Genomic DNA, 27,877 nt, shown 5'->3' with positions numbered 1-27,877 from the left:
CTCTATCCCTGACGTGCTATTTCCGGCACACATCTGGGTCGGAGGATGTGCGCATGCGCACAGGCGCCATCAACCCAGAAGTCGGTCCCCGCACCGCGCCGGTAAGAGTGGGGGGTGGCGGCAGTGGTCATCATGGGCCAGATAGACGAGCCCTGTGGGCCACTGCTGGCCTATGGGCCTTAGGTTGCCGACCCCTGGTGTAGATAATCAGTGCAGTTATTTGGCAGTGTGGGTACCCTCTTTTAGGGAGTTTTAGAGGGGGAACGCTGAAAAGTGAGGATTACTTTCAAAGCAGAGAACCCACATCTTCTATTTGACTGGTACTTGTGGATATGTCCTCTCTTAGACCTCCTGGGGGAATATTAAACGCAATACTAATGTGTTGCCTTGCTTTACTTAAAATTTAGCCATAAAAGATTTTGGTTCAGCACAGTCCCTTTAATTTTTATGCACTCCCATTGACACACGAGCATTTAAATACTTATTTTTTTATCATCCTTATTAAAAACTGTTTTGGAAGAAATTAGCACAGAATGAATGCAATCCCCCCCCTCCAATATTGGGGATTCTGGATTTAAACTGCTATAAATGTTTGTGCCGACTATCAGTAGCCATATTCTTTATCCCTAAACAGATATATTTAAAATATTTGCTTATTTGCATTCCTTAAATATTTGAAGGACCACGTGGAGTGAACACAGGGTTCTCTTAAAGCTTGTGTTGCTAGCATACAACACAATATTGCAGTCTTGGAGACTTGAGTGATGAGAGATTGGGATGAATGACCTGGATTGACAGCATCTTTCACAGGTGTCTGATCACCTGTCCCCCCCCCCAAAAAAAACCCACAGTGAAAGAGAATTGGGTCTTCCATCCAGAACTTGCTATTATAGTCAACATTCTTGAGATTTATGTATTTATTTTAAATGTATATATACAGTTGTATCTTGGAAGTTGAACGGAATCCGTTCCGGAAGTCAGTTCGACTTCCAAAACGTTCAAAAACCAGTGGCAGTGTTGCCAGGAGCAGAATATTAGCCCCATAGCAAGTATGCTCAGGAGCAGAACTTGCTGCATTAGGAGTCTCAGTTTGCCGAGCACTGCGCAACAGGCAGTATTGTGTAACCACTTTCTCATTTTAAGCAGTGCAGATTATCAGCCTGTACTAGTGGCACTGTGGTTAAACCACTGAGCCTAGGGCTTGCTGATCAGAAGGTCGGCGGTTCGAGTCCCTGTGACGGGGTGAGCTCGCATTGCTTGGTCCCAGCTCCTGCCAACCTAGCAGTTCGAAAGCACGTCAAAATGCAAGTAGATAAATAGAGGAACCGCTACAGCGGGAAGGTAAATGGCGTTTCCATGTGCTGCTCTGGTTTGCCAGAAGCGGCATTGTCATGCTGGCCACATGACCTGGAAGCTGTACGCCGGCTCCCACGGCCAATAATGCGAGATGAGCGCGCAACCCCAGAGTCGGTCATGACTGGACCTAATGGTCAGGGGTCCCTTTACCTTTTTACTAGTGTTCTGGCCAGACTGCAGCAACTGCTCCTAATCTCAGCCTGGCCTGTGCCCATTAGCATCTTTCCACAAATTCTGACTGAACCAGATAAATGCTGCTCCCATCAATGCCTGTGTGTGACCTTTCTTGCGTGCGCTGCCCTGTCAATTGGCATGGAAGCAGACTGACCGCTCTGCTCAAAACTGCATGGCTTGTATCAACCCAGTCTGACCAGTGGCCTTTTGAATTGGGAGGACGGTAAATGCGAGCTGGGAATTGAACTGAGTGAGCTTTTATAACTGCTCCTCAAAATGGGCGTAGCATTGGGCTGCCTGCCACCGTTGTGTCAGATTTTCCCGTTCCCAGAGCACGTTTGGCTTATTTTGGAAAGCAGACGGACTTCTTTTTTGTCTCCATATCTGGCAGCCTCTCTTTCTTCCTTTCTCTACTACTAATCCCTCGATGAGTTGGAGCAGGATAGGAGTGCAGCTGGCACCCTTGCAGCTTGACTCTGGGGAAAGACTGCTATTACCAGCGTGGCATATGTTTCTAATAAGAAAAATCCAGATTCTGAAGCAGGATACCCCAAACAATGCGCTGAGAAAAGCTGGAGCCTGTGGCCTGCATCAGTTAGGGAAATGAAGCTAATTTGCACATGCATCTGTTGCATAATTCTGTTTCTGCCGCTCTCAGGTCTATGTTGGGCAGTAAAACCCCACCCTGCCCTCACCACCTGCATTCCATTCTATCTCGCTGTAAACAAACATATCCTCAAATTTCTAGCATGCAGAATTCTGTGTCTGGTACTTAATTCTGCACTTGTGAAGTGTGATCACAGATTCTGCACATTGCACTCTCTTCTCTGCACAGAAGCAGACTCTCACTCTCTCCATTCTGTACATTTGTGCTTGAATGGAAGTCTCTGAATTGGAAAAAGGCACTTTTTTGTGAATGTGGACAAGCTTGACTCCTGCTCTGTAGGCTTCCCTTGGCCCTGTAGTTGAGAAGTGGATGTGAGATGAAGTAGCAGTGATGCTCACCTGGTTTCTGTTATACTTCCTTTGTTTCATTAAAAGTGAAGGTGCATGCCCATGACAATCTCCTTTTGTAAATGTGGTTTCAGTCTTAAGTTATGCTCTGATGTGTTTGTTTGTTTGTTTAAAAAGTTTCAGGAAAGGTTTTCCTGTCTGGACACAATAAATTTTTGAGCGTGGCGGAAGGAGAGGGGTTCTATTGCCATTACCCCACCTGCTTTCAAAGCCATCCACCATTAGAGATGCATGGAGGGTTCATAACATAGACAGCCTCTATGAGAATGGGATGTCATGATAAGAACTCTGGTAACTCCCAACCCATTAATCAACTCCTCGGCATTATGACTGAAGAAATTATGATTACATATGGTGTGAGTTTTTTGGTAGAGGTGTTATAAGATCATGTGTGGTGGGGAGAAAGTGGATTGGGAGATGTTTGCTGCCTTCTCTTATAATACTGTTAGTGCTGACTTTTAAAGCCCTAAACGGCCTCGGTCCAGTAAACCTGAAGGAGCGTCTCCACCCCCCATTGTTCTGCTCGGAAACTGAGGTCCAGCACCAAGGGCCTTTTGGCGGTTCCCTCGCTGCGAGAAGCCAAGTTACAGGGAACCAGACAGAGGTCCTTCTCGGTAGTGGCACCCGGCCTGTGGAATGCCCTCCCACCAGATGTCAAAGAGAAAAAACATCTACCAGACTTTTAGAAGACATTTGAAGGCAGCCCTGTTTAGGGAAGCTTTTAATGTTGAACAGACCATTGTATTTTAATATTTTGTTGGAAGCTGCCCAGAGTGGCTGGGGAAACCCAGCCAGATGGGCGGGGTATAAATAATAAATTATTATTATTATTATTACTACTACTACTAATATTCTAGAGTGGCATGGAGGCAGGACAAGTGTGGAGCAGCGTGTTTGCAGGCTTTTTCAGTGGTGTTTCAAATATGCACGCTTTCACTGATGCGCACAGTGCCTCGGAAGGTAACCCCTGCGTAACAGGGGGTTTCATATATCTATATGGAAATTTGCACTTTTTCAGTAGTGCTGTATCTCATACAGTCCTACAGAGAAAGTGATGGAGTGTGCTTTGCCAAGAGCCTGTTGCGCCACTGGCAAGATCAGCCTTCTGCCTTCTCCGTGCAGTTTGGCTGCTATTTCTCAAACTTTAGTTGGAGGGCACCAGCGAATAAGTTTCACCCTTCAGCTTTGACATAGCCAACCAATATATGAAGAATGATGGAAAGCTTTGCAATACATCCAGTAGGCTGTCACTTTTCAGAGAGCATTTGACTTCTTGATTGCATTGGCTTTCATTCAGATCTGTGCTATATTTCACTACGTAAGAGGGAGTGGTTGCCTTCTGTCTTGCAACAGTATGTGTGGTTGACATTGTTGAGTAAATGGTAAAATAAACGCTCTATTCTTCCATGCGCATACCGGTTATATTAATGGCGAGGCCAGTTTTCCCCTGCTTCTGGACACTTGGCATGGAACCTGCTGTGCATTGTGATGTTCACACCCAGAGGAGTTTTCAGAGTGTGCTTTCCAATTCACTGCAAGAGGATGTCAACTCTCTGTGAGTTGCCCCACAAGGCATGGAGCGTTCTCTTCCGCTAAAGTAATTTCACAGAAGTTGCTGCTGCTAGAGGAGCCCCATGTGTGGCCCTGTCCCTCCAAGGAGGTTTTTGCAAAATGCTGTTTGATAGAAATGTTGGAGGCAGGAGCAAATCCCCCCACACACTTGTTTCCTGGTAATATGCTTCTCAGTGGCTTAGGCTACTTTAAATTATATCTCTTTATTGTTGACTGCACATGAATCATAAGGATGAAACTTTGTTATCTTTTGACAATATTCTCTAGGGGTGTGCACCAGCAACAAGATTTGACTTGTATCTATATCTTCGGCAGCTTTGGGAAGCAGCCCAATCTGTTTTGGGGCTGCTCTGTGTCTTTCCATTTTGACTCATGCAGAACAGAATTAGATATGTTGAAAACAAAGTTGTCGTCCCCCCAAACACAATTTTTTTTACTACAACAGGGCATCTAAAAGTGGTTATAACTGTTTGGAAAACTTTTCATAGGAGCGGATAAAATTTGCAAACGTAGCCTCCCCTCCAGAGTGGACGGAGCTTGCCAGATTGTAGGCAGATACATCTAGGGGCTTTCATGCACCACAGCTTTAAAAGTAGTGTCTGTGTGGCTTTAAAAAAAAAAAAATTCTCTGCCAGATTTGGATGTAACTTGCAGCCGGGGTCACCAATTCTGAGGTGACAAAGGTTGCTGAATTTCAGAATGAAATGGGCTCTTTTTGGTTTTAGGCTGCAAATGACTGGAATAACTATATATAAAATAAAAAGGCTACTGTAATCTGGTGCAAGATGGGGGAAAAACTCATCTTCCACTTTATGACTCAGTGAAATAGAGCAATTTAGGTTTACAGTAATAATAATAATAATAATAATAATAATAATAATAATAATAATTGTGTATCTTAACACTATGACCCGGAGATTTGGGGTTAAATACTGACACAAATGGATTTGATACAAGCTACCAGCGTTCATTAAGGGACCCAGGTGGCGCTGTGGGCTAAACCACTGAGCCTAAGGCTTGCTGATCAGAAGGTCGGCGGTTCGAATCCCTGTGACGGGGTGAGCTCCCGTTGCTTGGTCCCAGCTCCTGCCAACCTAGCAGTTCGAAAGCATGTCAAAATGCAAGTAGATAAATAGGAACCGCTATAGCGGGAAGGTAAACAACGTTTCCATGTGCTGCTCTGGTTTGCCAGAAGCAGCTTTGTCATGCTGGCCACATGACCTGGAAGCTATACGCCGGCTCCCTCGGCCAATAATGTGAGATGAGCGCGCAACCCCAGAGTCGGTCACGACTAGACTTAATGGTCAGGGGTCCCTTTACCTTTTACCTTACCAGCGTTCATTAAGTCTGAAGTAAGTACTGTGCTGTCATCTTCCTCACATGGGAGATTACCTTGAAGTGAGAGTACTTGTTTATTTTGTTTATTTTTAAATATATATACCATGCCCTTCAGTATGGCTCTTACTGGAGTAGCCAACAAAGAATGTCAAACAGATAAAAACAGATTTTAGAGTTGAGCTGTGCAGAAAAATGCCCAAGTCGAACTTGGTTCAATGCAACTTACTCCCTGGGAACTTTTGCATAGAGTTTGCAGCTCAGGCCTTCTAAACTGGGAGGTTAGTGCTACTGAAATCAATAGGGCAAGTGAGATTCCCAACAGAGTGTTGCAGGTGGCATTCCCTGTCGTCCTCCTTGGTCTTCCCTACTAGGCAGCAGAGCTCATTGGTGGCATCTGAGACAAGAGAGTCAGGCTAAGTAACTGGCACTCACTCAGCTGGTGATGGAGACAAGACTTGTTCTGTGGGTAGCAGGCAACAGTTCCCACTGAGGTCCTCTGAGGCAAGGGAGTGGGGCTGAGCAGCTAGAACCCACTCTGCCTGTGATGGAGGCTGATAATGACCCACACATGGAGTATGTGTTTGCTATTGGTATAGAAGATCTTCATCCAAATTAGTGTGCACTGTATTTTTTCCTGCCAGAGGAGTAGCCTGCCTATCTGAATGCATGGTGTTTCTTCAGAACAATTAACCAGGAGTAAGTTAACAACTCAAGATAGATAATATATTCTCACAATCAAAGCCACTGTGTTTTGATGACTCTAGGACCTTTTTTTTCCATTGAAAGGATTTACACCATGGAGTAGGCCGTAGGGTGTAAAACACAGATGCTCATAAGAACAGAATTCTGTACCTGACAGATGTTCATTGGCACTGTATTTTTTTGCTATGGGAAAAAAGTCAATTGTGCTTTTGGTGAAAGCATGTCCCCAAAATTCTCTTTTTGCTGTTAACTATGGGAAAGTGTTTCTCTTCCTGGAGTACTGCATATCTCGAGAAGAGATACTCCTGCTAGGGTAGGGAAGGAACAAGGCTTTGGAAATGACTCCACTATCAAATCTGATTTGTGATGTCTGGTTGACTTAGTTCATAGTACAAGGAAAGCAATATGTTGCAAGGGCACCTCAAGCATGCTTGAATTGTGTGTTACAGGCAGCACAGGGGTGGGATCCCACAGGTTCTAATAAGGCTCCAGGGCCTTACATTTAACATTTGTATTGACCTTCTGATTGCTGTAGATAAGCTGGAGTCAATGAGTGGTTCTGTAGGCAGCATAGAACAATCTGTTGTGCAAGTTAATCACGAATTTAAAGGTCAATCCACTCATTTATTTTTGACTCTGTTAAGGTCCTCATGTAGTGTCTTTGCCATTCCATTTTCATGCACAAAACCATTTTTGAATTTAAAAAAGCTCCCTTGTGAATGAATGACTTACAAATTGCCATACCCTGAAATCTTACCTTATCTTTTGTATATCTGAAGGGGCGTCTCCACCCTCCATTGTTCAGCCCAAATGCTGAGGTCCAACTCCAAGGGCCTTCTGGAGGTTCCCTCTTTGCAAGAAATAGGGTTACAGAGAACCAGGCAGAGGGGCCTTCTCGGTAGCCGTGCCTGCCGTGTGGAACACCCTCCCATGAGATATCAAACAGATAGGCAACTATATGACTTTTAGAAGACATTTGAAGTTTTTAATGTTTGATGCTGTTCTGCATTTGACGTTTTAATTGGTTGGAAGCCACCCAAACTGGCTGGGGCAACCCAGTCAGATGGGCGGCGTATAAATATTATTATCATCATCAGTGGGGTTGCTTTAGATGGAATTCCTTCTCAAGTGCTTGCATAAATTAGACCTGTTTGTCACAGGTTGTTTCGGTTGTCTAATGCACTTAACTTCTGCATCCTGACTTCTTGCTAGAGCTGGGAATGTGATGTGAATATATGTGTTGTATGAGAGGACCCATTGGACCTAAGGTTGCTGTCCTTCACTTCCTAGGCAGTAAGCCCCATTGAACATAGCAGGACTTGCTCCTGAATATACATGCACAAGGTTACGCTGTGAAAATGACATAGCAGTGGCTCAGCATTTCAGCCCACTTGGCTTTTGTGTCCAGTCTACTTATTATACAAGCCTGAGGGAGGACTGTGAGGTAATAGAAACAAAATAAAAAAATTCCTTCCAGCAGCACCTTAGAGACCAACGAAGTTTGTCATTGGTATGAGCTTTTGTGTGCATGCACTACGTCAGACCAACACGGCTACCTACCTGTGAGGTAATAGGATATTATTGTTTGTCAGAGTCTTACAGTGTGTACTAGACACCTAATGGTGGGCAAACAAAGCCTATGAACAAAGGGAGTTTTGCAATAAGAACGGTGATGAGTGAAACAAAACACCTGTGAGGCCATCTGTTGTGTGGTTTTAAGTACAGTGTTATGAACTTAATTCATTCCAGAGGCCTGTTCTTAACCTGAAACTGTTCTTAACTAGAGGCGTGCTTTCACTCCTGGGGCCTCTTGCTGCCACTGTGCCACCGGCACACAATTTCTGTTCTCATCCTGGGGCAAAGTTCTCAACTTGAGGTGACTTTTCCAGGTTAGCGGAGTTTGTAACCTGAAGCATTTGTAACTTGAGGTGCCACTGTATTTCATAAAACACTTCATGCATACCTGGCTGTCTTCTTTCTCCTGGGTACATTTGTGATACTCTCCCAAGGAGGGCAGTTACAGCTTCTGTGAGGTTTACTGTTTGCTAACTGTCATAAATGGGATGAAATGTATGCCTTGGTAATGAATGTCTGAGAAAGGCATGTAATACGGTTGGTAGTTATCTTGTGGTGGTAGAGTTAAGACAAGCAGACCATATAATGTCTATAATTTGATGGTTGCCGAAACTCTGCATGGTAGTGATAACTGCGTAGAGTTAGTCCATTGTATCCTCACGCCTTGAGGGCTGGGATATTGGCATGTCTCCCGCACTTCCACGTGCCTCATCCGAAATGAGAATGTCGCCTCTGAACATTACTGAAGTTTAGAAGTGATCAGATTGTTGCACAATTAGAGTCACCACGTGTTAAGTTTTCAAGGGGACTTTGTGCTGTAAATAGCTGTGCGATTCCATCCTAACTTTGCTCTTGATACAAATGTGCATGATGGGAGGTAGCTGCCTTGGGACACCTTTCTGTATAGAGTAAATCATCACCATCATAATTTATTATTTATACCCCACCCATCCACTCTGTGTTTATTAAAAACACAATAAAACACCAGACATTAAAAACTTCCCTAAACAGGGTTGTCTTCAGATGTCTTCTGAAAGTCAGATAGTTGTTTATTTCCTTGACATCTGATGGGTTGGGCGTTCCACAGGGTGGGCGCCACAACCAAGAAGGCCCTCTGCCTGGTTCCCTGTAACTTTGCTTCTCGCAGTAAGGGAACCGCCAGAAGGCCCTCAGAGCTGGACCTAAGTGTCCAGGCTGAACAATGGGAACATGGTGTCTACCAGCTGTTGTGGACTACAACTGGGGCTGATGGAAGTGGTCCAAAACAGCTGGAGGGCAACAGGTAGGGAAATAAGATGTTAGATTATTCTTGCCTGACAAATTTTGTCCTAGAAAAAACTGGAAGAACCCCTTCCATTGGAAATAAGATAGTGCCCAAGAGTTTGGCTGTTGAGCTGACTGGCCCAGTTGATCAATGATTGGCATTCTTTGACTTTCTATTTCAGTTGGAACCTGAAGAGTTCAGCAACCATTTCCTCATCCTCATAACTTTGTTTTCCTATTATCCCCAGTGGGATATTGGAGAATGTCACAACCAACAGCAGTACATGAGCGTGTGGGTGGAGGGACTGTGGTTCCACCACTGTGAAACCAGAGTTTTCCCAACCTCACCCCATCTCAGAGAACGTAGCTCCCCTACTGCTGGAAGCGTGTAACTGTTACTCTGATTCCCTTTTGTGCGCTGCAGCTAGTCACAACTTAAGATCAGTGACTCCTTGACCTGCAGTTGTGTTATGATGGCCAAGGAAATCAGCTCTTGAAGAGCATTGGTGTGAATGCATGCTACTTTATATTTAAATAACATTCACATCTGAGGCTGAAAAGAATGCCCCCCCCCAATAATTAATATTTAACTTTCCCTTATAACACAAAGTTTGGCACAGTCACTTTAACCATTCTAGGCTGTTTAAATTATTTCTCAAATAATTTATTTAATCATGTGAGCTTATCTGATGTGGCACCTTGGTTACTTCTGGTGTTTGCTTATAAATTGTTTTGGGAGGGGACCAGATGACTAGTTGTGTTGTGTGGATATTGATCACTATGTACAATAATTGGCTATCTGGGCAAATCTCAGTGATTTCCAGGTTGCTCCTAGCTGCTATCCCTCCCCCCCCCATTTTTTAAATAAAAACATAGCACACTAAACTCTGATTTATTTTGGCATATGCAGCATTTTATTATTCACCACCTGATGGGTTGGAGATGAATATATGAACTACCTCCAGTGAAATGATGTTAGCACAAAAGTTCTGTGTTGCTTGATCTGTTGATGGTTGCTGCTCACATGTTAGTCGTTCCTTGATGGCATGGTTTTTGTGTGATGGATGTGCACATACAAGCTTATCCCTTGTTTCTTGTGGTTATATATAAACTTGGTTTCTCATCCCTTTGGAGTTTGTTGTTGTTGTTGTTGTTGTTTTGAGCCATAAGATATAACCTGCACTCCTTGTTAACCAGTGTGCTTTGAGAAGGTATAAAGTTGTATGTCCACTGTGACACATATGGTCACATTTCTCGCAGCTGTACAAGTGATGTGAACATGACCAGTGCTTTGGTCTTCTGGCCTAACTGGGGTGGGGGAAATAGGTGGGATCTCAGACCACAAGTCTAAAAGTACAAGCTTTTATATCTGAAACGAGCAAAACTGTTTTTTTAATCAGATGTTTAAATTGTCATGTACTAGCAACTTGTTGTGATGAGCTTAAGGGTACGTGAGCCTTGAAAAAGAAATTGTGAACTTGAGACGAAGGTGGAGGCATGACCTATTGAATTACAGGCAAGGTTTCATTCTTGGAATCCACTTGGAATCAGGCCCAGGAATGAAAATTGTGGTAAAATGTTACTTGCGGGGGGGGGGGGGGAGTCACCAGACAAAGGACTCCAAACAGAGGGAGGAAGGAGCAGGTTCTGCAGGCTCTTAAATGTGGTTCATGGTAAAGCTGAAGAATACGCCTGTGTGTTAAATGTTTGGTCTGTGGTAGAGCAAGTTGGAAGGGTAACAGAAAGCAAAGGCTGATCTGGGAGTACCAGCGTGTATGACGCCTGCCAAATAGATGAGGTCACGGAAGTGTAAAGGAAGTGAAGATTCATCAGTAAGGAATGACGACTATACACTGCCTCCTGGTTTCAGGGGCAGTATGGCCATGGGGACTAGTTAAAGGTAAAAGGTAAAGGGACCCCTGACCATTAGGTCCAGTCGTGACCGACTCTGGGGTTGCGCGCTCATCTCTCATTATTGGCCGAGGGAGCCAGCGTATAGCTTCCAGGTCATGTGGCCAGCATGACAAAGCCACTTCTGGCAAACCAGAGCAGCACATGGAAACGCCGTTTACCTTCCCGCTGTAGCGGTTCCTATTTATCTACTTGCATTTTGACGTGCTTTCAAACTGCTAGGTGGGCAGGAGCTGGGACCAAGCAACGGGAGCTCACCCCGTCACAGGGATTCGAACCGCCGACCTTCTGATCAGCAAGCCCAAGGCTCAGTGGTTTAACCACAGCGCCACCTGGGGACTAGTTACTGAGCAACAACTCGTGGCTTCCTGTCCTGCTTGTTGGCCACCATGGAAGAAAGAATACTGGGCCAGACAGGCCTTTGATCTGGTCCACCAGGATTCCTCTTACAGTATTCCCATTTGAGCATCTCTCATTTGTGCTGAAGTTGCAGGAGGCAAAAAATACAGCTGGGGTCCACTTTGTTTAGGGAAGCTTTTAATGTTTGATGGATTTCTGTATTTTAATATTTTGTTGGAAGCCGCCCAGAGTGGCTGGGGGAACCCAGCCAGATGGGCGGGGTATTATTATTATTATTATTATTATTATTATTATTATTATTATTATTGTAGTAGTACCTGCAGTTTTCTGGACGCAGGCAGATGAAACATGGAAGCCCTGGAAGAGAGTCAGAGAGATGGCTCGGGAGAGTGGTGCTGATAACACCAAGGTTGCAGGTTCGATCCCCCTATGGGGATAGCTGAATATTCCTGCATTGCAGGTGGTTGGACTAGATGACCCTTGGGATACCTTCCAACTCTACAATTCATTCTATGATTCTCTTATGATTTGGATGAGAAAGGAGACAGCAGAATCTCTCCTGACATTTTCTCTCGCTTCTGCTGCTGCTTCCCTTCTCCAGGCACAAAGAGAGCCAGTCATGTTTGGAGTCCTCCTTTTCAAAGGGCATGGGCCTTTTGGCATTTAAGAGAAGTGGAGGTGAAAGATATGAAATTAGTTGTTTGCACAATAGTGAGAGTCCTCTAGCAAGAGAAACAACCCAATAGAAGATGTTCAGTGTCCTAAACCAAATAGATTATTGGACCTTGGAATTTCTATTTCTTTAATCACTGTTCAGTCCTACCTTGGTTTTCGAACAGCTTAGTTCTCGAATGTTTTGGCTTCCGGACGCCGCAAACCCGGAAGTGACTGTTCCGGCTTTTGGCAGCCTAACATCTGACAGGGCTTCCGATTGGCTGCAGGAGCTTCCTGCAGCCAATCAGAAGCCGTGATTTGGTTTCTGAATGTTTTGGAAGTCAAACCGCCTTCCGGAACAGATTCCGTTCGACTTCCAAAATGCGACTGTACTTTTAAGGGTTTTTTAAAAAAACAAACAAACAAACAAAAAATATATACACTGTTTAAATATTGAAATCTTTAAGTTTTAGAACAAAAATAATATACTGTACATTAAACAAAAAGTAGAACAAAAAGATACATTGGAAACAAAAAAAGATACATTGAAATTATCAGTAAAACTCAGAAGTTGAAAACAAGTTGGCCTAAACAAAAATCCAAGTATAAATAAAATCAGTAGTTAAAAATATACAATACTGCCTCTCTAAATAAGATACATAGGTAGAGCCACAAATGGTCTGACATCAAATCGGAATGCTTGCCAAGCAAAACGTAATGCAGTAAGAAGGGAGTTGATCTTTATCAAAAAGTGTGAGTAACCTGTATTAGGCCCAACTACAAAAATGGCAGATTTTACTAGTACAGCTTGAAATGAGTGAACACCCTGTTCTGTCCCTACTCTGTTAAAGTTTAGTTTAATTTTTTATATATATTATTTGCAAATTTAATGAAGAGAAATAATAAGATGATTAAAAAAATACAGTCATATCGCTGGTTGCGTCTGCTTCAGCTTGCATATTTTCAGGTTAATTACGCTGCGGATCCAGAAGTGTTTACTTCTGGGTTTCGCCGCACACGCATGCACAGAAGCGCTCTATCGGTGCTTTGCGCATGCTCAAATGCGCCGCTCTGGATACGTACTTTTCGGGGTGAGAATGGCACCCGGAATGGATCAAGTACGTATCTAGAGGTACCACTGGGAAGGAAAAGAAATACGGTACAGTAATATCTGAATACTGCTACTGATAAATTATCAGCTCTCATTAAGGATACAGTCACCACCAGCACATTCATAATAGCTGTGTGGTTTTATTTTTATTGTAGGTATATTTTGGGGGGGGGGGTTGCCACCCATCTTTCATGAAGTTTTTGTCTGTCCTTTCTGCTGCATGAAACAATACAGAGGGCCACATATGACCTTGGACTGCAAGTTGCCCAACCCAGATTTAAAAGATGTTTTAATTTGTTTTTTAATTAGTATCTTACGCAACAAATCATTATTTTCCTCTCCACAAGCTCAAGGTAATGATAGACATCCTGTAAATGGTCACAACTGTTGATAATCTTTCTGAGCTTTGATGTGATTTATAGCCATGATTGGCACATTCTTGTGCTTAAGATATAATGCTAATTTTGAAACAAAAAGTACACAATTAAATAAGAGTATCTGGGGATTTGTGTCCATCCTTCAGGTTCCTCCTCCTTTGCACTCACCAGTTGACTTCAGTTAACGCCCTCTGTTCCCCAGCAAGGTCAGCACTTGGTATAGATCAGGCTTCGGTCCTCAGTGTTGTTGGACTACAGATTGCACCATCCCTGACCACTAGTCCTACTAGCTAGGGGGTGATGGGAGTTGTAGTCCAACAGCATTGGAGGACCCAAGGCAGAGAAAGACTGGTGTCGATACTGGGAGCCCCAACAGCTGTATCTGTGCTTGTTCCATTCACAATATCCAACCCCCCACTTACAGCTCAACCAAACCACCCTGTCCCTTCACAACATGCCCACTAACAGGCGTCATCGGTGTGAGACAGGCGGCGGCGGAGCACAGTGGTTGCTGGGAAGCTGCCCTGCCCCGATAGTCTTCTCCTGACTCTTCCTCTGTGACTCACCTGGACCAGCCAGCTACCTCAAGCTTCTTCCTCATTCTCTGATTCTGGAGTGATGGCTCAACACCTCTGACAGCCCAGTTTGTTGCCCCCTGTAGTTTGTAGCACCACCTGTTGACACTTATGCAAACTGCAGCATGACAGCGCTCTTACATACTTGTTATATGTAAGGAAATATTTGAGGTCTGAGGAAACGTCAAAGTTTTGTTGGTGTTCCTGCTAATAAGAGACATTCAAATCTAATTTAACTCCGGTTAGTTTATGTGAGAGCTTGAATTTATTTTCCTCATTTTTTTCAGGGGATCCCCTCAAAACAGGGGATCCCCTCAAATTATAGGTTACCTCTGTGATCCGCAGGTGTGTTCTGTAATTCATTGGAGGTTTTCTTGTAATCCTTTGCCAAATAAATAAATAAATCATGAGGACCCATATGGATCTGTGCATTGGAATCAGTGTTTTTGTGGTTCTGACAAGCTTTGGATTTGTGATGTTTTTTTAACGGTGCACTCTACCAGTATAAGTTTTAATTTTTATGGCTTTTTTTTTGGAGAGGAGGATATAGAATTATGTGAATTTACTAAAATCTAATTTCATTTTGCTGGATTTGACTTTTGTTCCGGCCCCATGGGGAAAAGAGAGTTTGCCTGTTGTGGGGAGGAAGAACAGAAGGGAGAAAATGTTTTTTTTTTTTGGCCAGTGACATGCTCTCAAAACTCTGTGTGCGCCAGTGGGCCTAGAAAGATTTGAGGACCTCTGACTGCCCTTTAAGACAGTGTAACACTCAGTGCAGAGATGAGAGAGCTTTCTTTTTCAAGTGCATCTTTCAGATAACCATCACCCAAACTGCAGTGTGGTTTAATTACTTACTCTGCCTTTGAACTATATTGAGATGTAATTAAACTACTAATGTCTTGCCCGCTGTTAGTTAACAAACGAATGTTCTTTCTCTTCCCATATTCCCACAATAAAGCTCCAGCAAGCCTTATCTGTAAAGGAGGCTGCCTTGGAGTAATTTGCCAGTCAGTTAAAATCTAATCTGAAGGTGAGATTATTCAGATCCATTAGGAACAGCTGAAATTCATGATTACGGGGGCTATTATCCAGCCAGTTGTAAGAAATTTCTCTTTTATGAAGCAATGGTGACACAAAGGCTGCAGTGTGTACACTCTCCCTAACTGAATACTTTCACACTGCAATTTAGGAGGCGTGCAGTTCAGGAAATTGCTGGCTTAGGCTGAAGCACAGTTTTACTGCAAGGAAAATTTTATTTGTCACTCAAGTAATTGGCAGTTTTTAGTACCTTATTAGTAATTACCTTATGAACACTAACGTCTAAACTAAAGCCTCTTAAACTTGTTATCTAACTTTGTCTTGCTCACTCATAAATCTGCCGCACGGCTCATCCGTTGGGTTTTTTAAAAAAAGATTTAAATAAGACCTTGCAGCTAAGAGTTAAATTTAAAGAGCCTAGACTCGACAGGCCAAGGGCTGAAACTTGATGCTGAGTGAGAACAATGTCTGAGGTGTAACAAAATATCACTTCTTTTTAACACATCTGGTGTGAGGGCTAGTTAATCCACAACTTCTGGCTTCTTCTTCTTTAGCCAATTTCTTGGTTTTAATGAGTGGTGATTAATCTCAGCCTCTAACTTCCCTTAAGTGCTTATATGGGTACCTCAGTTGCCAGACATCCTGTTTTAAATAGAAACAACTTATTTTGAAGGAACAGTCCCATTGATGTGCTCAGAGTTACCCTCAAATGGTATAATTTTAGCAGAATCGAGGTGGGCAAGCCAGCTTCTCTCTCTGCTTAGATTTAGAACATGATAAACCACATTACGTTTCTGCCCTTTCATATTTTCTAATCTGCCCCATAAATTAGCCTGACGGGCCCTGGCATCAGTACTTGGCAGCTCCCAGCAACTTCCAGTAACCCAGTGCCCAGCAATTGGGTCGCCAGCAACAATGCCTGCTTTGGGTTTCTTGCTATAGGCAGCTAGGTCTCTGAACCACCATTTTTAATTTACCAGAAGGCTCCTGCATTGCTGCGGAGTACTGAAGGCAATTTAAAAGAGGCAGCTCATGGCATCTTGCCTCAGAAGCCCAACAATCTATCTATGAAGGGTAGGAGCGAGGAACCTCTGCGACCTTCCAGATGTTTGTTGGACTCCATCTCGCATCATGCCTGGGCATTGGTGATGTTGACCGAGGCTGATGGGAGTTGGGAATCCCAACAATACCCAAAGGGGACTCCTCGACCCTGATGTAGGAGAAGGCCCAGCAGAAAGCTCTTTGCCTAGTACTCCCTCAAACCTGGAGGTGGCTCTGCTGGCAGGCATCTCAACAAGGATTGCCAATTATTTGTTGATCTCAAGCCTTTTTACCCTCATCCTTTAGCTGAAAAGGGTCCCAGAGTAGCTTCCAAGAGCAATAGTCAGGTAATCCCTGCTGCTTTCAGGCTTGACATCCAAAGGAATGTATGTACCGTGTTTCTCATATTTTAAGGCATCCCCCAAAAATAAGCCATGACAGGATTTCTAAGGGTTGGTGAAAAATAAGACATACCCCGAAAATAAGCCATGTCGTGTAGCCCCGACCGAGCGAGAGGCGAAGGCGCGGGACCCAGCAGGAGCTCCCTGCCTGCTTCCCCGAGCCGTCGCGCATCGGGGGACAGAGCCGAAGATCGGCGGGCGCTCCTTGCTGGGCTTGACAAGCCCGGGAAACAGCGCCCGCCGATCTTCGGACCTGTCCTGTGTGACAGGCGGGGGTGGGGGGGAAGCGGAGATCGTTCTCCGCTCCCCCCCACCCCCGCCTGTCACCAAAGATCGGCGGGCGCTGTTTGCTGGGCTTGACAAGCCCGGCAAACAGCGCCCGCCGATCTTCGGACCTGTCCTGTGTGACAGGCGGGGGTGGGGGGGAAGCGGAGATCGTTCTCCGCTCTCCCCCCACCCCCGCCTGTCACCAAAGATCGGCGGGCGCTCCTTGCTGGGCTTGACAAGCCCGGCAAACAGCGCCCGCCGATCTTCGGACCTGTCCTGTGTGACAGGCGGGGGTGGGGGGGAAGCGGAGATCGTTCTCCGCTCCCCCCCACCCCCGCCTGTCACCAAAGATCGGCGGGCGCTGTTTGCTGGGCTTGACAAGCCCGGCAAACAGCGCCCGCCGATCTTCGGACCTGTCCTGTGTGACAGGCGGGGGTGGGGGGGAAGCGGAGATCGTTCTCCGCTCTCCCCCCACCCCCGCCTGTCACCAAAGATCGGCGGGCGCTCCTTGCTGGGCTTGACAAGCCCGGCAAACAGCGCCCGCCGATCTTCGGACCTGTCCTGTGTGACAGGCGGGGGTGGGGGGGAAGCGGAGATCGTTCTCCGCTCTCCCCCCACCCCCGCCTGTCACCAAAGATCGGCGGGCGCTCCTTGCTGGGCTTGACAAGCCCGGCAAACAGCGCCCGCCGATCTTCGGACCTGTCCTGTGTGACAGGCGGGGGTGGGGGGGAAGCGGAGATCGTTCTCCGCTCTCCCCCCACCCCCGCCTGTCACCAAAGATCGGCGGGCGCTCCTTGCTGGGCTTGACAAGCCCGGCAAACAGCGCCCGCCGATCTTCGGACCTGTCCTGTGTGACAGGCGGGGGTGGGGGGGAAGCGGAGATCGTTCTCCGCTCTCCCCCCACCCCCGCCTGTCACCAAAGATCGGCGGGCGCTCCTTGCTGGGCTTGACAAGCCCGGCAAACAGCGCCCGCCGATCTTCGGACCTGTCCTGTGTGAGAGGCAGGGGGGGGAGCGGAGATTGTTCTCCGCTCTCCCCCCACCCCCGCCTGTCACCAAAGATCGGCGGGCGCTCCTTGCTGGGCTTGACAAGCCCGGCAAACAGCGCCCGCCGATCTTCGGACCTGTCCTGTGTGACAGGCGGGGGTGGGGGGGAAGCGGAGATCGTTCTCCGCTCTCCCCCCACCCCCGCCTGTCACCAAAGATCGGCGGGCGCTCCTTGCTGGGCTTGACAAGCCCGGCAAACAGCGCCCGCCGATCTTCGGACCTGTCCTGTGTGACAGGCGGGGGTGGGGGGGAAGCGGAGATCGTTCTCCGCTCCCCCCCCACCCCCGCCTGTCACCAAAGATCGGCGGGCGCTGTTTGCTGGGCTTGACAAGCCCGGCAAACAGCGCCCGCCGATCTTCGGACCTGTCCTGTGTGACAGGCGGGGGTGGGGGGGAAGCGGAGATCGTTCTCCGCTCTCCCCCCACCCCCGCCTGTCACCAAAGATCGGCGGGCGCTCCTTGCTGGGCTTGACAAGCCCGGCAAACAGCGCCCGCCGATCTTCGGACCTGTCCTGTGTGACAGGCGGGGGTGGGGGGGAAGCGGAGATCGTTCTCCGCTCTCCCCCCACCCCCGCCTGTCACCAAAGATCGGCGGGCGCTCCTTGCTGGGCTTGACAAGCCCGGCAAACAGCGCCCGCCGATCTTCGGACCTGTCCTGTGTGACAGGCGGGGGTGGGGGGGAAGCGGAGATCGTTCTCCGCTCTCCCCCCACCCCCGCCTGTCACCAAAGATCGGCGGGCGCTCCTTGCTGGGCTTGACAAGCCCGGCAAACAGCGCCCGCCGATCTTCGGCCCTGTGCTGTATGACGGGCGGGGGTGGGGGGAAGCGGAGATCGTTCTCCGCTCTCCCCCCACCCCCGCCTGTCACCGAAGATCGGCGGGCGCTCCTTGCTGGGCTTGACAAGCCCGGCAAACAGCGCCCGCCGATCTTCGGACCTGTCCTGTGTGACAGGCGGGGGTGGGGGGGGAAGCGGAGATCGTTCTCCGCTCTCCCCCCACCCCCGCCTGTCACCAAAGATCGGCGGGCGCTCCTTGCTGGGCTTGACAAGCCCGGCAAACAGCGCCCGCCGATCTTCGGCCCTGTGCTGTGTGACAGGCGGGGGTGGGGGGGAAGCGGAGATCGTTCTCCGCTCTCCCCCCACCCCCGCCTGTCACCAACGATCGGCGGGCGCTCCTTGCTGGGCTTGACAAGCCCGGCAAACAGCGCCCGCCGATCTTCGGCCCTGTGCTGTATGACGGGCGGGGGTGGGGGGAAGCGGAGATCGTTCTCCGCTCTCCCCCCACCCCCGCCTGTCACCAAAGATCGGCGGGCGCTCCTTGCTGGGCTTGACAAGCCCGGCAAACAGCGCCCGCCGATCTTCGGCCCTGTGCTGTATGACGGGCGGGGGTGGGGGGGAAGCGGAGATCGTTCTCCGCTCTCCCCCCACCCCCGCCTGTCACCGAAGATCGGCGGGCGCTGTTTGCTGGGCTTGACAAGCCCGGCAAACAGCGCCCGCCGATCTTCGGCCCTGTGCTGTGTGACAGGCGGGGGTGGGGGGAAGCGGAGATCGTTCTCCGCTCTCCCCCCATCCCCGCCTGTCACCGAAGATCGGCGGGCGCTCCTAGCTGGGCTTGACAAGCCCGGCAAACAGCGCCCGCCGATCTTCGGACCTGTCCTGTGTGACAGGCGGGGGTGGGGGGGGAAGCGGAGATCGTTCTCCGCTCTCCGCCCACCCCCGCCTGTCACCGAAGATCGGCGGGCGCTGTTTGCTGGGCTTGACAAGCCCGGCAAACAGCGGCCGCGTGCACTTTATTAAAAAATAAGACATCCCTCAAAAATAAGCCATGTCGTGTTTTTTTGAAGAAAAAATTAATATAAGACATGACTTATAATATGAGAAACACGGTATGTATGTATGTATGTATGTATGGGTTGGTAGAAAACTCGGGTACCAGTTTTTGATGACAAAGTTCTTATGACGACCAGTTGGAATGGAAGTAAGATGGAACTGGCTGTTGAGCATAGGCCAGAGGCAATGGAATAGCTGTGTTTTCATTTTCCCCCATCTGTAGCCTGATAGAATAGCTGCTGCTATGTGACCTTCGCCAATTTGGGCAGGAGTTTTCAGAGGGTCATTGTCGGATGCTGAATGTAGAAAAACACCCTGAAATTATGTGGAAGGATGAAATGTTGCAATCACTATGAAAATTTTAAAGCACCTTCTGTTATCCTAAGCATGGCACACAGTATCTCTTTTGCTGGTGGCACCCTATCGTACACACAAACAAACGGCCGGGTGCATGAATATAGGATTGCTACTTCATTCTGGCAAAACTAAGTTCTTGGGAAGTGCAATCATTTCATTACTTGTCTGGAAACTGCCTTAAATTTGACATGTAAATTTTAATTTAGGACAAGTAACAAGATTACAGACATCTTGCCTGAAGACCTGAAACCATTCCAGTCTCTAGAAACTTTGGACTTGAGCAACAACAATATTTCTGTGCTTAAGGTGGATTCATTTCCTTCTCTGATGCTCAAGTACATGTAAGTTTAACTTTATTTAAGACAAGGCTTTCATTACATCTTGAGTTCTAAAATCATAAAATAATTGACTGTCTGATAAGCATAGATAAAGTAGTAGACTAAAGTAAAAACAGTCTTTTCAGTATGTGTGAATTTTTATTTTTATTTTTAAAAAGTTGTCCTATAAAGACATTGGGTTGAATCGAATGGTCCCTTCTACGAGTGGAAGGGCAGAATATTTTTCAGTCATTGAAATATTATTTGAGAATTTAAATTCTATTTGCCATTGGATCAGTTCTGGTTATTTCCTGTCTGCTAGGAGCTATAGACGTTGACTGAAGGCAAAACGTATGCTTCCATTCAAAGTTCCACTTAACCACTGATTGGAAGTTGACAGAGGTGGGGGATATTTTAAAGCGATTATTAAGTTCTTAAGTTAGGATTAGCAGTTACCACGTAGTCGGTAATGAGGTCTTGGTACGAAATCTGCTCCAATTTCCATAGTTGCTAACTGTCACTGTTTCCACAGCCACATTAATAATAATCGAATAATCTCCATGGAACCAGGCGCTTTTGACAACCTGTCTAGCACACTTCAAGTATTAAAGCTGAACAGGAACCGAATTTCAGCCATCCCACAGAAGATGTTTAAACTCCCTCATCTCCAGCATCTGTAAGTACAGCCTAACTGTTTTAAATTAGTCTTGCAGGCTTCTGGCAGCGGTTGAGCATCAACCTCAGTAGTAACCACATAAAGGCAGGGAAGCTTTAGATAGAACAGAGGCATAGTTCTCTTGATGCATTCATGTTTTAAACCAAGGATGAGGAATTGGTTGTGCTCCAGATGTTGCTAGACACCAGCTCCCATCAGCTGCAATCAGTGTGGCCAGTTGTCAGGGATGATGAGACCTGTAGTCCAACAAGACAATGAAGATCACAATTTCCACCATCCCTGTCCTAAGGTTTCATGTTGATAATGATCTGCTTGCTTTGCTCTGAGTAAGAATGCTAACATACTGTTGCAGCTCACAATGTTATCCTGGTACATCAGGAAGATATGGCTTTTATTTGTTGCTCTTCCATCTCACTACTAACAACGTACGTAATCAACAATTTGTGGGGCCACATGTTCTGATTTGTACCAAGAGAGGAGCTGCCCAGAATATATATATATATATATATATGCTTAGAAGTCTGAGCTTGTTTTAGTTAACTTGGAACTCTCTTTCTTTCTTCCCTCAGAGAAATGAACCGTAACAAAATTAAAAAAATAGATGGGCTTACGTTTCAAGGACTTCCTTCTTTGAAATCTTTAAGAATACAAAGAAATGGGCTCGCTAGGCTCATGGATGGAGCTTTCTGGGGATTAAGTAGCATGGAAATCCTGTAAGTATTCGCTTCCATAGTCTTCAAAAAATAACCATTTTTGAATCCCTTAGTTCATTGCTTATTTTGAGTAACTGTGATGCTAACAATATATAAATGTACAACCCACCAACCTGTAAAACTTTTCTGGCTTCTGTTTCCAGTAGGAGGAGCCTTAATTTCTTCTGATTATGTATTGATTTTTAAGTTTTCCTATGAAACTTGAGGTCTTTTTCGTCTTCTTTGTTTCTACGTATGTGTTTGTGTGTGTACAGGCAGCTGGATCATAACAACCTAACGGAGATTACCAAAGGCTGGCTTTATGGCTTGCTCACGTTGCAGCAGCTCCATCTTAGCCAAAATGCTATCAGCAGAATCAGCCCTGATGCCTGGGAGTTTTGCCAAAAACTCAGTGAGCTGTGAGTAGTAGTTTTGTGTTTAAACTCTTCCATTTTTAAGAGCAGGGTACAAGCCAAAGCATGAGCAGCTTACCAGTGAGCTGTGAATTTTTTGTAACAAGATTTCCAAAGGTGGCAACAGCTGTTTGTGTGTTAGTTAATGCAATGATATTTTGTTGTGTGAAGCTGAAGCCTACTGCGTTTTCCGCCCCTCTTCATAAAAGTTATGTTTGTTACTGTAATTTTTAAAATAAGGAAACCCATTCTGCTATTTTCTGTGTAATGGAAAATAGTGTGCAAGGTTTTGTCAAAAATTATCAGGCTGAAATTAATCAGGGGATGAATTGTGAATTGGGTTTGGTTCCTTATTAATGCTGATTAAAGCAAACTTTTCTCCCCCTCTCAAACTTGCAGGGATTTAACTTATAATCATTTAACCCGACTAGAGGATTCAAGCTTTGTTGGTTTAAGCCTACTTGTGAGGCTGAATGTTGGGAACAACAAAGTGAGCTACATTGCCGATTGTGCCTTCCGAGGACTATCAAGTTTGCAGACTTTGTAAGTTTCATAGTAGGGTCTCTCTCTCTCTCTCTCTCTCTCTCTCTCTCTCTCTCTCTCTCTCAAAGCTCTACAATAGCAATACTATCTTAGTGTAGATGAATGTGAAGGAATTCCAAACGATGAATACGTCTTGATATATGGAAGGCTTCGTCTCTGCTGCCATTGATATGTGTCACAGATGGGGTGTTGGCTACTCCCGAGTAAGCACTCCACACATCCTCTGGATTTTCATAGTTTTATTGTGCATGCTATATACAGTGGTGAGATGTCTCAAATCATGTCTGCTCTGCATGGGGCAGAAGCCCACAATGGCGTCTTGTGGGCTCTGACCCCCCTTTTAAGACTCCAAACGCCCCTCCTCCTTGCTCTATGGGTCCTCCGTGGTCCCAAACCAGGCTCCTGAGGTGCCGTTCCCTCTCCTCCCTCCTTTCCAGCCCCTGCTGAAGCTAGCTCCTCCCCTGCTTCCCTGCTACCAACCTGGAGCTGAGCCACCAGGACTCTGCAGAGCCCTGGACCCGTCTTAACCCTTCCTGTTCCTGATTTGAACTCCCAGACTTGCTGCTGCTCTCCCATCTGACGGAAGTAAGCAGAGTGGGCTGCTCTCTGCAAGCCCTCTCTCTTACATCCACCCCCCCTCCAGGCTCCCCCCCCCTTTCTGAGGCCTGGTTTGCCTGGTCTGATGTCTGTAAAGAGGGCTGGAAGCCTGACAGGTCTTCCTCCTCTGTAGTGTGTGTAAAATCCTGTTCCCAGTCGGTGCTGGGTGGCTGGTCCGTGTAGTTCCTTCCATTGTCATCCTCCTCCTCCCTCTGGAAAATTGCTTCCGATTCCCGGAGGGCTCCTTGGGTCTGCGTCTCCCCTGCTCCCCACCTGGGATCGCCCTCCCCCTCTGTGTTCCCTGTGCTACTGACGTGTGGTGGTTTGGGTCTGTGGGAGAAAGGAGCGTGCAGTTCCAGTGTGCGGTCCTCCCCTTGCATGGTGTGCGTGGTTGCCTCCGCGTTTTGGGAAGCAGGAGTGCCCTGCCTGGCCATCAGACATTTTAACCCCCCCTCCCCCCACCGGGAGCCCGGGCTCGCTGTGGCACTGTAGACCTCCTCCTCTTCCTTTCTTTCTGGAACCTCTTGGCTGCCTTCTCCCTCCACCCTTCTGTCTAGTGTCTTTTGTGTGATTTCCTCCCCCTTCCTCCTGTCAGCGTCTTGTGTTGGATGTGTGTCACGTCCTCTGAACCTTGGGCTTTCCCTAAAGTGTGAGAGCAAAGACCTGTGACCCACGGGATGGACCTTTCTCGCTGTAGGTACTTCCCCCCTGAAGGTGACAGGGTTGATCTGTGTCAGAACCTTGAAGGGCCCCAGCCTTCTGGGTGCCAGCTTCTTCCCCCTTCCCCCCATGGGAAGGCCTTCTGACCACAGCCAGACCCTGTCCCCTCCGTGGAAGACCTTCTCCAGTCCCCCGTGATGGTCTGCCCCCCTCCTTGTAAGCCTCATTGCTCCTTGCCACGTCTCCATCCAGTTGTTGGTGTACTGTTTCCCTCCTCTCACCCCATGCCTCAATAGGTGGTCCCCCAATCTCCCCCTCCCCCTGCTCTGGGAAGGCTCTGGGGTTTCGCCCAAGACTGGCCTTACTGGGTGTGAGCCTCGTGAAGACATGTACTGCATGCCCCTCCGTGGGGTTGTCATGATATTGCCTGAGAATCTTCCCTCTGAGGGAGTCCTGGGGCATATACCGGGCATCATTGCTAAAGAGTAACCCCTCTTTCTCTGCAAGCTCTTCCCCTGCCCCTTCTCCCTCCCTCAAGTCCCTCCGTATGTTCTGGGTAAAAGTGTCCTCTTTGGTGAGTTGGCTCAGTTTCTCTTCCTGCATCCCCGCCTCTGCGTCGTTCCATCCGCCTGGGGAGCTGATGTGGTGCGATCCTGAGGATTCTCCTTCTTTCCTGCAGTGCTCCTTGCCGTCTGCATCTCCAAAGGTGAGATCTCCCCGGCGCTGGCTGCCCACAGGGTCATTGTCCATTAATTCCAAAGCTAGCACTTCTGCGTGCTTGTTCACTGTCATCTTCCGAGAGGGGGTCTGTTGCGTGACCTCACCCTCCTGCAATTCCCGGCCGCCTACGGTCAAGACGCTCATGGGCAGCTCCCTTGGGAAAAGGGGAATCTGATTCTGCCTAGCAAAGTCCACCGATAGGAAATCATTGCTGCTGCCCCTGCAGAGAAGCCCAACTGTCTCCTGGGTCTGGCCTCTTGGCAGCTGCAGACTTACTTCCATCTCTTTCTCCCCTCCTGATCTGGCATCCAGGCTTGTGTCTGTGCCTGCCTGCTCTCGCCATTCCTTCCTCTGGGGGCAGTGTTCCACCCAGTGGCTGGGTGCATTGTAAAGGCATCTCCCGCCTTTCTCTTCCCTCTGTTTTCCCGCGTCAGCGTTTGAAAGTACCCGCGCGCGGGCTTTGTCCCTCTGCATCACATCTGGCTGGAGGGGTCTGTGCTGAGCTGTAGCTGCCTTCCAGGGACTGTATGGGAGCTTGTGGCCGCTGCCTTTCCCCTCCGTCTGTCCCCTCTGCCCGGACTCGCCTCTCAGCCTCCTGCACTTCCACACCACCATGCCTCTCAGCCTTAGAGCCAGCTTGTGCTGAGGGTCGCCCTACAAAGTGCTGGCCCGTCCCGAGTGTCCTCTCTGCTTGTCCAGCCTCCACTCCTCCGGCTTGGCTGTGTTCAGAGCTGCTCTGTTCACTAAGCCTGGCTTCCCCTGTGCCCGGGTGCCTACCTGGTGCTTGAGCCGTTCCATAGTTGCAGGGTGCTGGCTGCAGCTTGCTCTCTGCTACACCCCTCACGCATGCCAATCCTCCCTTGGCATCTCTCTCTTCTGCTTTAGATGCTGCCAACTTCATGCCGGCTGCTACATTTGCAGCCCTCTTCCCTCGGGGTAGCCATCAAGAGATGGTGGGCTTGCTGTCACAGATGGGGTGTTGGCTACTCCCGAGTAAGCACTCCACACATCCTCTGGATTTTCATAGTTTTATTGTGCATGCTATATACAGTGGTGAGATGTCTCAAATCATGTCTGCTCTGCATGGGGCAGAAGCCCACAATGGCGTCTTGTGGGCTCTGACCCCCCTTTTAAGACTCCAAACGCCCCTCCTCCTTGCTCTATGGGTCCTCCGTGGTCCCAAACCAGGCTCCTGAGGTGCCGTTCCCTCTCCTCCCTCCTTTCCAGCCCCTGCTGAAGCTAGCTCCTCCCCTGCTTCCCTGCTACCAACCTGGAGCTGAGCCACCAGGACTCTGCAGAGCCCTGGACCCGTCTTAACCCTTCCTGTTCCTGATTTGAACTCCCAGACTTGCTGCTGCTCTCCCATCTGACGGAAGTAAGCAGAGTGGGCTGCTCTCTGCAAGCCCTCTCTCTTACAATATGCATTGACAACAACTGTTGAAGCTACTTTAGCTGTTTGGATTTTATTTCAGATATATATATACCGCACGTTTTAGAATAATTCCTCACAACAGGCCGCAAAAAACAAAAGCAAAAAATAAAACCGTCATACGATCAGTTGAGCAAAAAGTAAAATCATGGCATAATAGGGCTGCTTTACATTGCTGATTTTATGACATGCAGCTGCTCCTTTTGAAAATGACTTTTAAGAGGGTGCTTCTAAGCACTGTGTGTGGAAAGAGTCACCAATTTCCTGGGTTTCCAGTTGGGTAAAACATTTAGACTAGGGGTGAACATGCCGCTGGGTTCCCAATGTGCTTCCTTCTAGGAATCAATTGCTTTTGTGATTTAAACGTACTTGTACACTTTGAAGATCATGAATCTGACTTCTCTATTTCTTTCAACAGGGATCTTAAAAACAATGAAATCTCCTGGACAATTGAAGATATGAATGGCGCTTTTTCCGGACTTGACAAACTTAGGTGGCTGTAAGTACAACTTACAGCTTTATCTTCAAATGCAGATTCTGTATTCCCCACCCCAGCTGCTATTGTCCTTCCAGATCTCTTTCCTCTTTCGCACATTAGAGAGAGGCAATGGAGGCAAAAGTAAAGAATAAAGAAGGATCAGGCAGGAAGGGTGGGAAAGAAAAGATTGCTAGGATTGGTGGTTGAGGGAAGCTGGAAGTCATCTGTCAGGTGGATTTGGCCACTAGGGTGCTTGACTGTACGTTAACATTTACAGTCGTACCTTGGATCATGAACGCCTTGCGAGTTGAATGTTTTGGCTCCCGAGCTCCGCAAACCTGGAAGTGAGTATTCTGGTTTGCGAATGTTCTTTGGAACCCGAACATCCGACACGACTTCCATGGCTTCCGATTGGCTGCAGGAGCTTACTGCAGCCAATCGGAAACCGCGCTTTGGTTTTCGAAGGTTTTGGAAGTTGAACAGACTTCCGGAATGGATTCTGTTCAACTTCTGGGGTACCACTGAACTTCCCTGACACAGCTCTCTCTGCTGAGGTCTGAGCTGCAACAGTGCAAAGCTACCAGAAGCTTGATTCTCAAGCTTTATTAATCTGCTTTATTTAGCTAAGGCATCCCCAAACTTCAGCCCTCCAGATGTTTTGGACTACAATTCCCATCATCCCTGACCACTTGTCCTGTTAGCTAGGGATTATGGGAGTTGTAGGCCAAAACATCTGGAGGGCCACAGTTTGGGGATGCTTGATTTAGTTTATAGTTGGAGGGAGAAGGGTCATCAGGAAAGACGAAATTAGCTAAAGTGGAGGCAGGCAGAGTGGGAAATAACACATCCTATGAAACCTTGGAGCAAAAGTCCAGAAACCCCAGGATGTTTTCTTAATTTGCTCTTTGGAGTCCCCTTAATTTAACCTGGCCTTCCTTGATGTGCTTCTCTTCAGTACATCTCTCTTTTCATTAAATATAAAAAATAGTTTCCAAATACTCTTCGGTTAAAAAGACTTTGGATTATCTTAACTGCATGCATGGTGTCATGCAATCAGTCCTTATACCTTTCACATAAGACCAGGATTCTTCAGAGTAGAAATTAGAGGCAGTCATGTTAGTGGAAAGCTACATAAGGCAGACAAGGGCAGATGTTTGGCAGGGCAATCCAGCATTCAGAGGCAATGGCTCTGTTAGAATGCAAAGATTTTATTCACAATGCACAGACGTAGAAATAAATTAGCTGACAGTCCTTGCCAAAAAAAAAAAACAACTTCACAAAATGATATACATTAAAAGACTTTGAACATGCCGTCATCTCTCCAGTAACCATGCACCTATTTCATTTTCATTTTCATCTGTTACACGTTAAGTGTTACACGTTAAGTGTTTTA

General features: G+C 47.3%; 1 protein-coding gene across 1 annotated transcript in view; it reads left to right on the top strand.

The window, feature by feature from the left end:
* Nucleotides 1-27,877, top strand: part of LRIG3 (leucine rich repeats and immunoglobulin like domains 3) — a 60,113-nt gene that overhangs the window by 17,551 nt on the left and 14,685 nt on the right. Inside the window, exons 4-9 of the mRNA XM_035127224.3 lie at nucleotides 20,166-20,300; nucleotides 20,809-20,952; nucleotides 21,522-21,665; nucleotides 21,920-22,063; nucleotides 22,457-22,600; nucleotides 26,425-26,505. Of these exons, the coding sequence (XP_034983115.3) occupies nucleotides 20,166-20,300; nucleotides 20,809-20,952; nucleotides 21,522-21,665; nucleotides 21,920-22,063; nucleotides 22,457-22,600; nucleotides 26,425-26,505 (792 nt within the window). The remainder of the gene's footprint in view (nucleotides 1-20,165; nucleotides 20,301-20,808; nucleotides 20,953-21,521; nucleotides 21,666-21,919; nucleotides 22,064-22,456; nucleotides 22,601-26,424; nucleotides 26,506-27,877) is intronic.

The sequence above is a fragment of the Zootoca vivipara genome, chromosome 9, assembly GCF_965207765.1.
Source record: "Zootoca vivipara chromosome 9, rZooViv2.hap1.1, whole genome shotgun sequence".
Classification (NCBI taxonomy): Eukaryota; Metazoa; Chordata; class Lepidosauria; order Squamata; family Lacertidae; genus Zootoca; species Zootoca vivipara.
The sequence above is the reverse complement of the archived record's forward strand: the minus strand, read 5'-3'. Positions and strand labels throughout refer to the sequence as shown.